The sequence below is a fragment of the Populus alba genome, chromosome 14 (genome assembly GCF_005239225.2).
Source record: "Populus alba chromosome 14, ASM523922v2, whole genome shotgun sequence".
NCBI lineage: Eukaryota > Viridiplantae > Streptophyta > Magnoliopsida > Malpighiales > Salicaceae > Populus > Populus alba.
The window spans coordinates 6,347,347-6,364,312 of record NC_133297.1 but is presented as its reverse complement, the minus strand read 5'-3'; the positions used below and the strand labels follow the sequence as shown (position 1 = coordinate 6,364,312).

Here is a 16,966-nt window from a genome sequence, read left to right as displayed (position 1 = left end):
GCTTACTTTTATTTCATTAACCTCAAAATTAATAATTATATAAATTTTTAATAATTTTAAAATTTATAAAACTTAAATTAATAATATTTTAAAAAATAAATTTAAAATCAAATCAATTAAAAACATAAACGTCCTTTTTCATTCATTCATGGGTGCAATAATGGAAATAATGCATGCAATAAATAAAGTATCCCATCAAAATAAATTGGGGATAGTTTCTTGGGTCCCAAGAAAACTGTTGGGCAGGCTGCCGAACCATGACAATAGCACAGGGGAGTGAGTTAGATGGACCCCATTTCGCATTTTATTTATTCTCAATTAATCCACGCAGTCAAGTTTATCTTTTCAATTGGCCCCCACTTCGACAGACAATCATTTCATCCATTTTTGTATTTATCTGCTCTACGTCGTCGTTGAAGGAGCCAACGCCACTCCTCGTTACGTGGCACTCTTTACCTGCTTTACCTGTCGGCAAAAGGCAATTTATCCACGCTTCGTACGCGAATCCTTCTTTAAGTTCACTTTACATATTTACCGCCATATTAAAAGAATTTCTTGTTTTGTATTCTAAATCGACGGTGTAGAACCCACGAGTAAGAGTACCCTGCGGTGGTGACACACGCTGTCTGGAGCTATAAAGGGCACGAGAAGATATTGTTGACGTCGCCAAAGTGAAAGATTTTCAAGCTAACTGTTAATAGTTGAAGAGAAGCTGAAGAGGAAAAGAAATGGCTGAGCAAGAAGTGAAGAAGGTAGAAACTGAGACGCCGGTGACTCCAGCTCCGGTGGAAACTAAAAGTGATGTGGCGGATGAGAAAGCTATAGTTCCAACACCTCCAGCAGCTGAAGAGAAAGAGAAGGTAGCTGATGAATTAAAAGCTCTTGCTGTTGTTGAAAGTACGTTCCTTATCTTTGTTTTTATTTTTCTGGAAAATTATGAGAAACCAAAACCCATGATCATTTTGTCTTGAAATGATGCCGTGCTTCGAAAATTTTAGAGTGGTCTGAATGGAAATGGCTGGATTTGGTAGTTTTTTTCATTAATTTTGTGTTGAGAAGTTGACCCAATTAGTATGATATTGAGTTGGAATTTCTTTCTTTAAAGAAAGAAATTTCTATCAAATTCTGATTTCTCTTCAAATCTAGATGAATGCAGATAAATTCAATTATCCGTTACTGTCACTGTTTCTCTCACCTTTTCTTTAAGCAGAGAATACTTGCAAGTAAAAATACCCAGATAGATATGGCAGCTTGGCTGCTCTCTCAAGGGATTAAATTTTCTACAATTACTTCATCAGATAGGATAAGCAAAAGAAATTTGTACTCTTAAGGGATCAAACACATGATTCATTAATGGCATAGAAGCTTACTGATACCTTTGCATATCAAGAGAGTGAGATCTCGAGTTTCTTGTGAATTATAATCCATCATTAATCTCGAAAAAAAAACAAACCCAGAGAGGAACACTGGCCTAGTTACATACAGGTGAAGGATTTTAACTTTTGTGAGTAATAATAATATATTTTCAAGATGGAATATATTAAAAGGGGAATCTTTCTTTTAGAGAGGGCTGTCTATTCCTTCCCTGGGAGTCAGATGGATCTCTGGCTGTATGATTTCCATATCTTGATTTTGAAGACATTAATCATAAGCGCATTGCAGCCTGTATCTAGATAATTTTAGTGGATGGGCATGTATCTTTTGTTGTTGAAAAACCAAGATGTTTGGATTTTTTACTGTTTCTTCTTTCTGTCAAATGATATTATTAGCTGGAGAAAATACGAACATGACATAGACACGCTGTCTATTTCTATTAGAGTTCTTCTTTATGCTAGCTCAATTATTTTTATGTCTTACAGAGAATAGAAATAGTCCCTACATAGCATAATGGTATTTAAATAATTAATTTTTTTGATAGAAAGTGTCCCTACTTAGATAATGGCATCCACAAACATTTTTTTAGTTGAAAACAGTCCCTACTTAGCACAATGGTATCCAAAGATTTTATTTTTTAGTAGATATTGTCTATATCTTGTATAATGACACCCAACTAGGAATTATTGGGTTGATACACTTATTATCCATAGTTGGCTTTATGCTTATACATGGAATGGGTGATGGTTTGCTTTAGTAACATCAATCATGCAATTCTACACTCTGCAATAGGACCTCGACTTTCCCATGCTTTCTGATGTGAAAATTGCAAAAATACACTTAATCATGTTAAGACTTTTTGCATCAAAGCTGTCTGTTGTGGCCCTTTTGGGTTAGATGTGCCTTTCTCATCAATCTTTTTACTGTTACCTTTTGAAAGGATTAATTTCTTACTCAACAATGATCATTCAAGGAAAACAGCCTCCTTTCATTCTTACTGGATACGTCAAAAGTGATGGCGCCTCTGTTGTAATACAAGCTAGAATATGATAACTAATGAAAGGGATCAATATAGGTGCAGCTGTTAAGCACAAACTCTGTGCTGATTGAGTAGTTAGAGTACATTTCATGACTTCATTACCCCAGAATTAAACATGATTTGTGACGTCTAAACCTTGTTGCTGTTTCGATTTTTTTTCTCCTTTTAGTTTGATTATTGTGTGTATTGCTCGTATTGGAACTAAATAAATAAGGATGTTGGTGACTGAACAGAATGTCTTTCTCTATGAATCACATCCTCAACAACCTAATTTTACCATCCATATAATAAATTCTTTAGATGCTTCTAATTATTTTCTTTTTTTCTTTTTTTGGCAGAGACAGAACCTGCTCCGAAAAAGATTTCAGGTGGATCAATTGACAGAGGTACCTTTTGTTAGCCACAAACAATAAAGGAGCAGTAGGATGTTCTTTGTAAATGAACGAGTCTATTTCTGTTTGAATCTTCTTATACTTGCCGAGGGATTCTGTCCAGTTTTAGTCTGTTGTCATCTTTTTGGAAATTCCTTACACGCATTGATGTTGTCTCTAATCTCTTCAGTGATTAATGTTATGTACATGTAAATGCTATTACGAGTTTGTATGTGTGCGCATGCAAACTTCCTGGGCAGACCACGATGAAGAAAGTTTCATTAAAAGCAACTTATTCTTTGATTGTTTTTGTTTTCAGATATAGCTCTTGCTGACCTTGAAAAAGAAAAGAGACTGTCCTTTATCAAGGCATGGGAAGACAGTGAGAAAACTAAGGCGGAAAACAAGTAAGGTCTTCTTGTTTCTCTCCTTTTGCTTTCAATGTACAGCGGTGCTGCTATAATAATCCAAATAAATCTGTTAGCAATGTGTTTAAAAAAGGTGGTAAAAATTGGGTTTCTCTTGGTCTGTGCATCTGAGTAGGGTTTTCCTCTCTAATGCTTCATTTAAGCCATTAAGTAAGATTCTTATAAGAACGTTTAGATCTCTATTCCTATTCCAACATGGCTTTAGAAATACACATTCTATGCATAACAGGAATAGGTCCTCTACTTGACCTCGGAATGTTGAAAGTTGAAGAATTGAAACTGAACTTGTGCATTGAGAAATTAATCACATCTATCTGATGCGATAAACTGCAAGGTGTCCTATAACTCTCTTTCCGATAACAATATGATCTGAAGGAATGTAATTGCTGACAATTTGCAATGGGCTATAACTGATTAACAGGTCTCAGAAAAAGCTCTCTGCTGTTGTTGCATGGGAAAACAGCAAAAAGGCAGCTCTGGAAGCCACACTAAGAAAGATGGAGGTAATTGAACTCTTGTAATCCTGGTTCTTTGTTCATTTCTGAAATTCTTTTCACAGTCAGGTGCATCAATAATTTAATCCTCTCTGGTAGATCCAATCAGTATTCTTCCTGTTCCAAGTGACTGAAGCTTCCCCCCTCAATTATAATGTCCTTGTAACAATCTCAGGATGACAGACTTTAAAATTAACAAACTGAAGAGATTACTTTCCTTATGCTTATAGTATAGTTCTTTTAGCATTTCGGATTCGAGAGTGACAAAACAAAGAACTGACAGGAAAAATTGGAGAAACAAAAGGCAGAATACGCAGAGAAAATGAAAAACAAGGTTGCTTTGATTCATAAAGAAGCTGAAGAAAAGAGGGCCATGGTTGAAGCCAAACGTGGCGAAGAATTGTTAAAAGCAGAGGAGATGGCAGCGAAATATCGTGCTACTGGACAAACCCCGAAGAAGCTTCTTGGTTGCTTCTGAAGCAGCTACTTTAGGAGCCTAGCATGGAAGCAGCAAGTTGAATCATCAGTCGTCCTCTGCATATATAGTGATTGTAATTCCTTTTTTCATCTTAATGCTTTTCATGTTTGTTTTTTTCCACATAGTTTTATGTCTTATTTCATAAAACATCAGCAAATTTAAATATTCAGTGTGTTTATGTACAGGAATACAATATTTGATCTATGAGAAACAAGTTTTAACATGTTTGTAAAGTTGGCATGAAGTTGCCTTGTCGCAACATCACTTGCTTTTTCTATTTGTCAATCTTACGAAAACTAATGACCGATGAGAAGTCACGATAAGAAAATTTTAATGCTTGGTGACAAGAAGCAATTATTGATTTACTAAGGTCGTTTCAGAAACATTTAATAACTAGGTATATACAAAATCGCAATGAACTGTTTTGATCCTTCAGCAGTGTTGTTCCCTTTCGGAAGTTAAGACTACTAATCTACCATACTGCTCAGGCGATATAACAGGCTAGCATCTACTGCTGATTGCCTAAATAGAAAAGTTTCCACCCAACTGAATCTTATCAAATCCAAAAATCGCCTCACAAAACATGATCAAAAGTTCATAGCTTGGTTCAGACAGAATTCTAATGAACAAGTAGAATCAATGATCCCAGTGAGACGATTTTAGCATTACATAAATAGCATGCATGCGAGGCTAAACCTGGAAGTTTAGGTCGCCAAGGATACGTGTCTTCTATATATAATCACCAGGGTACTAGTAAATAAAAAACGCTAACTGTAGGCTGAAAAACTACCCACAACTGCCGTCAGCTTAGCTCATAAGTTTCTGTGCTCGTACACTAGCTTCACAGCTTGTAGTGCCAAGAAGAAGAAGAAGAAGAAGAGCATGTCAAAATCCCAGCTAAAGAAGATTCATTATACAGAGCAACATTTTCATGCATGCTTCACAAGGGGGGTATCATGGAGGCTCCAGTCAACATTCCAGATGATGTGGCGTAGCTGTCTATATTTCCTTCTAGGAAGCTCATGTCGTTGTTAATGGGGAAATCCAGCAGAAGTTGTAATGTGGAGTCTGTCGAATCCTCCGATTCAGCTGAACTTGATGAGTCAGGCCCAGCCATCACATCTTCTGCATCGGATCTACAGCTCTTGCACTCCATATCTTCATTTTGATTGCTTCCGGCAGCAGAGGACCCTGCTAGGTTGGGGCTAATATCTGCTGTGATAGCTGAAATTGATCCACATTTTGTCGATGAAGAAGCCTGAGAAACTGGACTTGGGCAGGCGGTCTTAGCACCTCCCATGTTGATCCTTCGAAAAGATTCTCCAACTTCAGAGTTCCATATGCGCAGAAAATAATCACAATCAATTTTTCCCGGTGTCGGTGGAAGGAAGAGTGATGACTCCCTTGAAAGGCGTGCCTCAGCTTCAAGCCGAGCACTCTCCCATTGCGTCATATGGCGAGTAGCTGGGGATGCAGGTCCTTTATTTGCTGGTCCACGGGACGTAAAGGGCTCATGAGTTTGGGGATCAAGTCCCAAGCAAAGAAGGCGCTTCTTCAGGTGGGTATTCCACAAGTTCTTGATCTCGTTATCTGTTCTGCCTGGTAGTTGAGAAGCAATGGCCGCCCACCTGAAAGTCATTGATGCAGCACTCGGAAGAGTTAATTACAAACTGCACAGGGGTCTATATCGCATATAAGCAACCAAATCCTGTTTTCCCATTCCAAATGCAGTTTGACACAGTTGAATTGACAACACTTGCCGCAAACTTCTTGGTGTTGTCACCACACAAAATTGTCAACTGTTTCCTCTCTGAAACAATTATGGCCACTTTTTTTCCAAAATTAGTGCTCACCAATGTAATTTTACGTCCAAGTTTGCTTTCAAATTCTGGTGGTTCAATGGAAATTTAGAACACAAAAAGAGGCTGCTTGTGAGGATGGTTTGCTCATCCTAGTTTGTATATGTATATATGCATACACTATAAGGGGGAAATCAGCTGAAAAAAGCTTGCAGGAGTTCGAAGGATGTAGTTTAGCTATATTTAGAGAATTGGTTAGCCCAGAATTGCTACTGTACATGCACAATATCAAGTCACAATCGTAATGCTTTTTTAAAAGAAATCGATCAATTTAAGACACTTTGGTCCACCAACTTTGCGAAGTACTTGCAGTATTCTCAATTTTCATATAGCAAGAAAATACCTGTTTCCAAGAATGCCATGAAGCTGAATGACAAGCTTCTCCTCCTCGAGAGTAAAAGGATGCCGTTTAATATCAGGCCGGAGATAGTTTGTCCATCTAAGCCTGCAACTCTTTCCACAGCGAAGAAGACCTGCAAAACAAACAAGTTAGTTGCAAGGGACTTCCTATATTTGCAGATCTGTTTCAAGAAATTCAAGCGCAGAAAATTAACTTTACAAGAAAGAAAGAAGATTTCTGAAAGGTCAATCTCCTTTTGGAAGAGAGCATGTTTCCGATCAACAGTACCACTGAAAACGTTGTAGCATACAGGTCAATTCCGTACAGATAAAATCAAGGGACTTGACAGTGAAGATCAAGACATTAAAAAGAAAAGAACAAAAAAGCATCAAGAAAATTTTAGCTTGAGTAGGAAACAGTCATGTGAAGTACTGTGAACATCCAACAGCATCCATTCAACAGGAAAGAACACAAAACTGTGAAGTAGCTTTCAGCCACTTGAATATTCAAAGCATTTTACAATACCATAATGATACTATCCAAGTCCAACAAATATTCTAGTGACCCAACAAATGCAAAACATTTTCAGCACTTTCCAAGCTGGTGACATGTAACTCCATGAAAGAAACAAAACAAGATCGACGCAACTTTAGCTTCGAAAACCTAAAGAAAGCAGCGGCTTTAGTTTATACCTGCAAGCTTAGGGAGAGAGCGCCAGCTACCATGTCCATTCTTCTTGATGTAACTAACAAGAAGCTCATCTTCTTCAGGTGTCCATGCCCCTTTCTTCAAACCGTTCTTATCACAACAAGGTGTCCTCCCCATCTCCTCGATCAATCCTTCACAATTTTTATCACCTCAGCAACAATGTTCCAACAAAAGTAAACTCACTTCTAATTTACCATGAAAGATTAAAAAAACAAACAAAAAAACACGAGGAAAAGCAAGTGCCTCTAAAGTTCACTCGGAGACAAGCTTTTTCAAAGAGAAAACTGAAAAGCTTTATATATATATATAGAGAGAGAGGCTATAAATTAAATGCTAGAGTACTATTATCCAAGGTGGTGGTTATTATTTTTTACTCCGTATTTTTTTATGCTCTGATAAAAAATTTAAATTAACTTCATTTAATGCTCTGTTTATTTACTGAAAAATAGTTTTTTTAAAAAAATAAATTTTAAAAAAATAAATTTCAGAAAAATAAATTATTTTCTGATGTTGGGTTATATAATGAAAAATAAATTGGAAAATATTTTCCAGTCTTTAGTTATGCCATGAAAATTGAGCTGGAAAATAACTTATTAATGTTTTATTTTTCTCAAATTTATTAAAATAATGAGGAACAAATCTTACAAATTAAAAAGTTGAATGAGAATGAAATTGAAAAAAAATATAATTTCATAAATTATCTCAAATAAAATAAATAATAATCAAAATAATATAGACCAAATCTATAAAAAAAAAAGATGAAGAAATTTAAATAATAATAATTAGGATTTCATAAATTATTTCAAATAAAATAAGTAATAATCAAAGAAACAATGATCAAATTTGATAGATAAAAAATTTCAATAAAAAAATAATAAGAAAAAAAAAATAACAATTATAAAAATAAGGACCAGAGTTAATATAAAAATTAAATTTTAAGAGATGAAATTGAAAAATAAATATTCAAAACAAAATATATATAGCAATCAAAAGTTTGAGGATCAAATTTGATATAATCAGCAAATAATGACATTTCAAAATTTTTTATAATTTCCGGAAAGTGTTTTCCGCCTAAATTTTATAGGAAAACACTTTCCTGAAACCCAAGCCAATTTTTCCTTTGACTGAAAAGTGTTTTCCGTTGAGCAATTTTTCTAATAATAAACAAACACATAAAAGTTTGGAAAATGATTTTTCAGAAACCACTTCCCGATAAGCAAACATGGCCTAAGCTAAATTTTAAAAGCTTTCATATCTAACATGCTTTGATTCAATAACATGTTGTGCATGTAAACTTTGGTGCGAGGAGCTGCCAAATCTAATTTACTTAAATTAGATAAATGTTCAGCTCAAGATAATAGGGGTTTGTCATGTATTGAGTTCAAGTTAATATGTGTTTGATGAGTTATTAAATTTAATAATTTATATATATACCGAGTTTAAATTAACGTTAGTCTAACAAATTATCAAATTCAAATTACTTTGGCTCAGCATAGCAACTTAGATCTAACAAGTTACTAGATCTAATATAAATATGTTTAGCCATGCGTTGAACCAAATACAATGTGGATCTGACAACTTGTTAGATTCAATATACTTAAATTCAACTCAAGTTAACGCGAGTCTTGTAAATGGCTAAATCCAATATATTTAGGCTTAACCATGTGCTCAGTCCAATACAACTTGAGTTTGATAAATTGTCAGACTTATCTCTTCTAAGCTTAACTATGCGCCAAAACTAATTGGTTTAGAGGTCGTTAAAGATCCATATGAGAACTATAAGATTCATTCTTAAAACTATTAACATCTATAAATGTCATAAATAATCATCACCTTACATCTGTAAGTGTGTAAAAGGTCGTATCATATTTTGATCTCATTAATGATTTGCAAGGGATATTTGTCATTTATTAATGATTTATAAAAAAAAATGACTCTCTAGTCCTTCATATTTGTCATTAATATTTTGATCTCATTAATATCATCATAAGAAAAAGGACTTTATAGTTCCTCTACTCTATCAAAACGATAAGGTTTATAAGTTATAAATACCTCATGAACCATCCATGTAAGGAGTTCACAATTTCAATTATTTAAGCATCCATACCTTAACTTTTAAAGAATTTATCATATAAAAAACAAGAATAAATACTCTTGTTTTTAGAATTTAAAGTTTTTTTTATTAAAATTTTTGATTTAAAAATTAATAACTTTATTATCAGATAATCTCTAAATTTTATCAAAAATAATTGTTTTATAGTTGTCGGTACTTCTATCCTCAATCATATTTTTTTATATAAAAACTATCAATATAAAAATATAAATTAATAACCATCTAAATACCAAATAATTTTATTTACGAGCATACCGAGATTTTGGGATATCATCATGGAAATCGAAAGCTATACTTTATTGTGGTTTGTGCAATAAAGGTTCATCGACAAGTTTCAAGCTGGCAATGCATTAAATGTACGTATATACAGTGTAAGTATTTATGTACGATAATTACAGATATTGTCCCATTTGAGGGAGGCCTGGTAGCATCATCATTCAACCAGAAATTATAGGGTTTTCTTTTCTTATTTTTCACGTACATTTTTTATTGAGCAAAACAGGAAAGAGAAAGAGAGGGGATTCCAGTGAAGATGAAAGGGAAAGCATTAATGGTGGATTATTGACACAGAAAATTTATGGGGAAAGAGAGAACTAATGGCAATTGGACAATGACTGCACCTGCTCTGTACGACGATCCATTACATATTCGAGTATTGACCCTCTCCTCCCCTCTCATTTCTTTCTTGTAGTGGTCTTTACCCTCACTACAATATCTTTTGCTTGGCTGATGAGAAAAAATGGCGCATCATTGACAGCCATGGTTTTTTTTTTTTTAATTAATATAAGTATCTGTATTTATAGATTTTAAGATTAATATTTATATAAGTCTAGTGATCTGAAATTTATAAGATTTGAACTGATAACCTAGAAAATCAGTTAAACTACACCCTTTAGAATTGACAACTATGATTTTCTATATATAATACATTTACTGTAAAAAGGAGAAGAAAAATGTATGAATTTTTTGTTTTTTCTTTTAAAATGTAAGAGAACAAGAAGGATTCAAGATTAATATTTACTGTAATGGGGAAATTCTCTGCAGATATAAGAAAACGAAGATATAATGAAATTAAAATACAATTAATTTGCATTATTCCATTGTGATTGCTAGATACAAAACAATTTAATATAAGAAAATATGTAAAATTACAAAGAATGAATGAATCTATATATATATATATATATATATATATATATATATATATATATATATATATATATATATATATATGGAAATGTATGAGCACTAAATTTCGTGATGAAATAAATAATTGTGTAAGGATAATAAGCCATACTCTATTTGCTAAAGTGCAGTTTTCACCTATATTCTACAACTCGTTTTTCAGCATATGCTATGTGCAGTGGCAGATTCAGAAACTTAGCTCTGTGGAGTCAAAGCACAACTTAAATATAAACATTATATTTTCATTATCTATATAGTTCTAAACATAACATTGTACAAATATTCACATGTCAATTATGATTTTGAATAAAACTTAGATCACAAAAAAAAAAAAACAAATGAATATTGATAATAAATTTGATATGATTAATAATTAAATTTGTATAAAGAGTAAACGCTAATGGAATTTTACATATATATCACCGACAGGTTATCCTGTATTTAGATATTGATTCTGTCGGAAATAATTTTACCGATGAAATCATAGATGGTTACTGTTCGTCGGGAAACTTATTATCTGTGATTTTTATTATGTTGGTCATTCCGTCGATAATAAAATCATTAATGAATTTACAGACGGTAAAAGCGCGCCAAACAAAAACAAAATTATTGGCATCATTTCGTCGGTAATATCATCTCTGAGTATGGCATATCATCGATATAAAAAAATGTTTGTAATTACATCGGTGATTTATTTTCATATTATTGACGGACTAAGCTCATCGATGATTTACCTATTTTCAGTGGCATTTCATGTGATTTTCTTCAACTCTCTATAACTCTTCAAGGGATTTAGTCCGTCGGTGATCCTGTCAGTAATTTGTTTAAAACTGTTTTTTTTTCAAATCAAATAAACATACTAGAAAAATTCAAATAAACAAAACTAAAATAAAAAAAATATTTATTTCAAATTTATAAATTATTAGTTTGAATACGACTCATCTAAGAGATTGAAGCTGAATGAGGAGGAGGTGGATCCGCTCTAGGACCGGGGAGCGATTAGGTGGACCATATTTACCATCTATGTTTGACAACAGTTGCAAGTACAATTTTCTAAGTTTGGTCGTTTCACCACTAGGTTGTTATGTCTTAGTAGTAAGCCGAGTTGTCTAAGCTTGAACTTGTTATTGTACAATCGCCTGAAACTCCACAGATTGAGAGCTTAAACTTGATTACGAGGAACCAACAATCGATACACTATGACCTATCTATAAATCCTTAGCCGTAGTGTTTGTGATACTATAAACTTTATTTTTATCAAGTTCACTAGATAATCTAGCCTCCAACCATAAATTTGGATTGATTTTTGAATGAGTCGAAAGATTATCCTTGTATCTCTCCTACAATCGAGTAATATATCACATTCTACATATAAGCTTTCCATATAGCCTTTAAGATGTGCGGAGGTCTGAAATCCTTCCAAACCACATCTTTATAACTTGAAAAACCTTTTTTTCTAGCATGTATTTTTTTTTTTTTACGTCTCATACAAAAAACCATGCAACCTATATGATAAAAATAAATTATCGGTTAAGATAATGAAAAGCAAAATTTTAACATTGAAATGCAAAATATAAAATTTTAATTAAATCTTACGTAGTTATGCTATCATTTTTAGGAACTTGACTTCATTGAAATAATGGCACTTCCATCGATAATATCGTCGATGATTTTATCATGCTAGTATCATTTACATTTGTAAAATAAAATTTCATTCGTTAATTGAAATCAATTATTAAAAAAATTATTTGCTGTTGTTTATTTTTCAATCATGTAATAAAAGAAAAACAAACTTACATTGAATGATCAAGAAACTTATATTGAGTGATCGAGCCTACAGTGTATATATCATGTTTAGAACAAACACCCCCTCTTAGTGGCAACATCATGCTCAACGAGCGTGCATCGATAAAGGGTGCATGTTCATTGTCGATACCTAGCAATTTATGGCCATCAAATACGCTGCTAGTTCTGTATTATGCAGTATTAACTTTTTTTTTTTTTTTTGAAATCTACATTAAGGGATTGAAAAGGGTAATAACATTTGTATTTTACAAAAAAAAGTTTGACAACACCTTTTCTATACAAAATATAACTCCAAATCTTATTACCTAAAACTACACATCAATAAATAAAGCCGAATAGAACTTGTTTTGTGGTCTAGCTAACAAATACAAACTCTCATCTTCCACCAACTTCAGCTCTGCGGGGGATGTGAATGCAGAGAGAGCTAACTCCATATTTGCAACAACTGGCTACCACACCGGTCCTTATCTTGCATCCAAGTTCGCTTATGGATGTTAAATTGAACGTAATTGTGCTTACTTGCACGCGAGCGCGCGTGCGGGGACCTCTTTTATCCCCAGAAAAAAACTATACATTTATTTATGTTCATCTTTGCCAAGAGAACGATCCCTCTCAAACGATGATATTTAGAATGTAACAGTTTGCTACATAAGCCTTCGATTCAACAGAGCCAGACTAACACAATTAGGCTTTGCATAAATACATTACAATTTATGGCATCCTCATGGCATTCCCAGGCAAGAATTAATGCGATATGTGTACATTTCATGGGTAAAATTTCAAATTTCAAATTTCAAAGATATATTGGACGAAAGATGCATGCTGGTGGGAATTATCGACAGAGGATGGAATTGCTTTTTGATCACAAGATTCAATGGAGCGCAAGTGTTGAACAACCGGACATGGCGCTGCAAAATCAAGAGGTGGAAGAAGGTGAAAGAAAAGGAAAGGAAAAAACTCCATTTTTCTTGCTATTTGCATGGGCTGGCAGAGACGACTGGGTTCGTGGGTTTCAGTTTTTTCTGTTGCTCTCTTACCACCAAATTTAAGGGTTTCCAGATAGTATAGCATTTAAAGTTCTGGGACCCGTGACGATGACACGTTTCTCACCTAACCAGGAACCATAAAATAAGAACAAGAATAAGAATAAGAATCATAATCAAGATTGTAAATGATGAATGATTGTTGGGTAAGGAGGAGAACCCTTGTTTCCCGTCCTCAATTACTTCTTGTGGCGTGTAAAGTCTATTTAAGAGCGATTTTATGGTATTATCTCAGTAATTAATGATATTTTATTAGTTATTTTATAAATTTATTTTAAAAAGTTTACACAAATAAAAGATAGAAAGTAAAATTTACAGTAACTAAAAATAATAAAAATATGTTAACTCATAGGTTTTTTTTTTCTAATTATATCTATTTTTTTCTTTAAAATATACTCGAAAAATAACTAATAAATAATAAATAATATATTGATTTCTTCCACCCCAGAAGTTCTCTAAAATTTTCCTCAATTCAACTGCAATAAATACAGCCGGCCACAAGTCAAAGGAACTGCAGAGGGTCTTGCTGTTTGAGGTTGATGACTCCCTGGCAAAGACTGACAGCTGCTGCTGCGCCTCTTCCACAAATTTGCAATCGCATATGCTTTCACATGCATGAATGCTTGGGCTCACAGATGATCATGGATAAATACACAGATTTAGATCCATGGATAGATGTTCTTCTGTCTTCTTGCTGTTACAGTGGACGCTGCATAATTAGAAGCTTGTTCAAATGGCGCTTTGAAGTCTTCTTGCTTTTATTCTTCTCTCTTTCACGTCAAATCAAGTGATAGGAAATCTTAATGCGACACACAAACTGTCAAAAACCCGAAGCATTTAATCAGCATTATAAACTTCAGCATGGATTAAAGACAAGCGGAGTATTTATAGCACTGTACTATCTGATGCTTCAGTTAGAGCTGTATTGCCAGTGCAATAGCTTTTATTATCATATATTCTTTTGAAAATTGTTTTTCACTTGTAATTAGATTAGTATATTAAAATTAAAAAATACTAAAATATTTATTTTTATTTTTTTCAAATCAATCACACTTTTTAATAGCACTCAAACATGATTTCAAGGTAATACGACACTTAAGATTTTCATAGCAAGTTAATTAGGAAGCTTTTGGAAACGCGGTTGAAATCGTGTTCCCACAAAATTTAAATTATTTTTTTGTTGTTAAAATTTAATATGATTTATATGTTTTAGATCGTTTTGATATACTAATGTTAAAAAATATTTTTTAAAAAATAAAAAAACATCATTGACATGCATTTCAGCATGAAAAGTTATTTGAAAAGCAACCGCTATCACACTTCTAAACATACTCTAAAAAATGATGACTGCTAAGCATAAGAATAGCTTTTTGACTAGAACAATGACTCACATGACACTTCGGTCTAATTTTTTTTAATATTAAAAAGAAATGCTCAAACGATGACATTGTTTTATAAAAAGCAAGAAAACCCAATAGTCAATCATTAACTTGATTGTATCCAATGAGATCATGTAATTTAATAATCTGATTTAAATCATACGCAACGACAATAGATGGAATGTAAATAAAAATTATGGCAATAATCAACTGAAGAAATAGAGCCAAAGATGGCATAAATGTAAGGAGAAGAAAGAAAAGACCTCGAGAGGCCTATTGCCATTCCACAATAAATATCACCTATGACCAAAAGAGTTTTCCTAGATGTTTTGAATTCCACTACGGAAGCTTGTATGATGACAGGGTGAAGCTAAATAGCTTTTCGTGCCGAAAAGCATGGAAAGTACTCAATTTTAGCAAAAAAAAAAAAAAAAAAAAAACAAAAAATCACACCTCAATCCCAAACAGCCCCGACATTGAAGTAAGCTGTATGGATCGCTGGAGCAATGTCCAAGAAAGGCAAACCGAACAAAACACAATGAAGTGGGGATTGTCTATATTAAATCAATTAATTTTTTTTAATTTAAGAGTAAAATTCGTTTTAAATAAATTAACATAACAAAGAATAACAAATAAAAATACTTGAGATAACCCAATTAAATATATTAAAAAAATACAAAACAAAGGATATAGAAAAGAAAAGGAAAAAAAAAAACAAAGCTCAATGTTCAATTAAATAAATATTAAAGGATTAAATTGAAAAAACATTGGCTTAAAAAAATAATAAAATAAAAAATCAAAACTACCCTAGTGAGCTCCTTAAGATGGGTTAACTTTTTTAAAAACCCGTAACCCGTAAAATCTCAAACATGAGTTTAATTAAAAAAGATCAAATCTAAACTAATTTAATATTAAAGAGATGAAATTGAGTAAAAAAAAATATCAACCTAAAAAATTTAGCAAAAAAAAAAACAACAATAAAAAGAATTATGATAAAATCTGATAGGGAAAAAAATGATGAGGGTGAAATCACAAAAAAAAAAATTCAATTCTAAAATGATCTCATATTACATAAATAGTAATTAAAAATAATAAATATAAAATTTTAATAAAATTCTAATTTTATAAATTATTTAAAATTAAACAAATAGTAACCACTAAATTAAAAAGACTTAGATAACATAAATATTAATTAAAAAATTATGGATAAAATTTGATAAAACAAAAATAGAACGAAGATCTAAACTCTAATTTCATTAATTATTTGAAATAAAACAACCATTAAGCAAAAGACCAAGAAACCCTTTTCCCTTTCTTTATGAGCCATTAACATGTCCATGAATCGTGTTTCAACTGAGTCATTTTGAGCTGACCACATATCAAGAATTTGTTCTACGCATGAAGGGTGTGGATCGAGATTTCTCTATTATATATATATATATATATATATATATAAGAGATGCAAGGAACTTGGAAACGTGGATGAACTGACTTTCAAAAAGAGAAATTATTTTTAATATTAGTATATCAAAATAATTTAAAAATAATAAAAAAAATATTAATTTAAAGCAAAAAAAATAAAAAAATTTTAATCTTTTTTAAAAACACTCTTAAAACATAAAAACAAATAGAACTTCATCATTTATAACTCTTATGACATATATTTCTAGTTACTATTTCGGCTTGTAATCTGGATTAAAATATAGAAATCTAATTCCTTCTTAACGTGCATGGTAATTAAGGACAAATTTTCTGAAAAATCAATATTTTTTTGTAGTTCGAACAGAATCTATATTTAAGCGTATACATAATGGTAGATAACTACTGCTGTATTGCAGAACCTGGCGAGTTTGTTGATGTTTTCCTCAAGCAGCAGTTTGGAGTCTGGTACTGCACACGAATTACACTTGTATTTTGGCCGCGGGAGTACTATCTAAATGGAGGATGATTAAAATTTAATTGTTTTTATATTTTTAAATTATTTTAATATATTGATATTAAAAATTACTTTTTTAAAATTAAAATAAAAAATATACTTTAAAAAACATCTATAACAGCACTTTCAAACACCCTTCTATATTCACAAGTTAAGACACTAAAACCATGTTTGATATGACATAGATTTTAAGTTAGTATTTAACCGGTGATTCAAAGAGAAGTTACAAATATATCTAGTAGGGAAAAGCTTTTGATTTAAATTAAGAGTTTGTTATAAAATTTAGTTATTTTTTTTTATTTCAACTTGTAAATTCTAAATTATATTATCACTCTTCTTTAAAAACACCAAAATTTAAAGAACAAAAAATAAGACCCACTCCTCTCCTCTCCACTGGTTAAAGAAATTATTCT

General features: G+C 32.2%; 2 protein-coding genes across 2 annotated transcripts; one reads left to right on the top strand and one right to left on the bottom strand.

Moving 5' to 3' along the window:
• Window positions 1–593: 593 nt before the first annotated feature.
• Window positions 594–4,417, top strand: LOC118041680 (remorin). Its single transcript, XM_035049151.2, has 5 exons — window positions 594–897; window positions 2,752–2,799; window positions 3,104–3,191; window positions 3,634–3,715; window positions 3,990–4,417. Exons 1-5 carry the CDS (start codon window positions 729–731, stop codon window positions 4,182–4,184), a joined length of 582 nt encoding a protein of 193 aa, XP_034905042.1. The 5' UTR covers window positions 594–728; the 3' UTR covers window positions 4,185–4,417.
• A 320-nt stretch (window positions 4,418–4,737) lies between these two features.
• LOC118041679 (transcription factor MYB17) lies at window positions 4,738–7,370 on the bottom strand. The gene is made up of 3 exons (XM_035049150.2): window positions 7,076–7,370; window positions 6,387–6,516; window positions 4,738–5,812 (listed from the first exon to the last, which is right to left on the bottom strand). The coding sequence occupies exons 1-3, from the start codon at window positions 7,206–7,208 to the stop codon at window positions 5,125–5,127; spliced, it is 951 nt and encodes a 316-aa protein (XP_034905041.1). The 5' UTR covers window positions 7,209–7,370; the 3' UTR covers window positions 4,738–5,124.
• Between the last annotated feature and the right edge of the window lie 9,596 nt (window positions 7,371–16,966).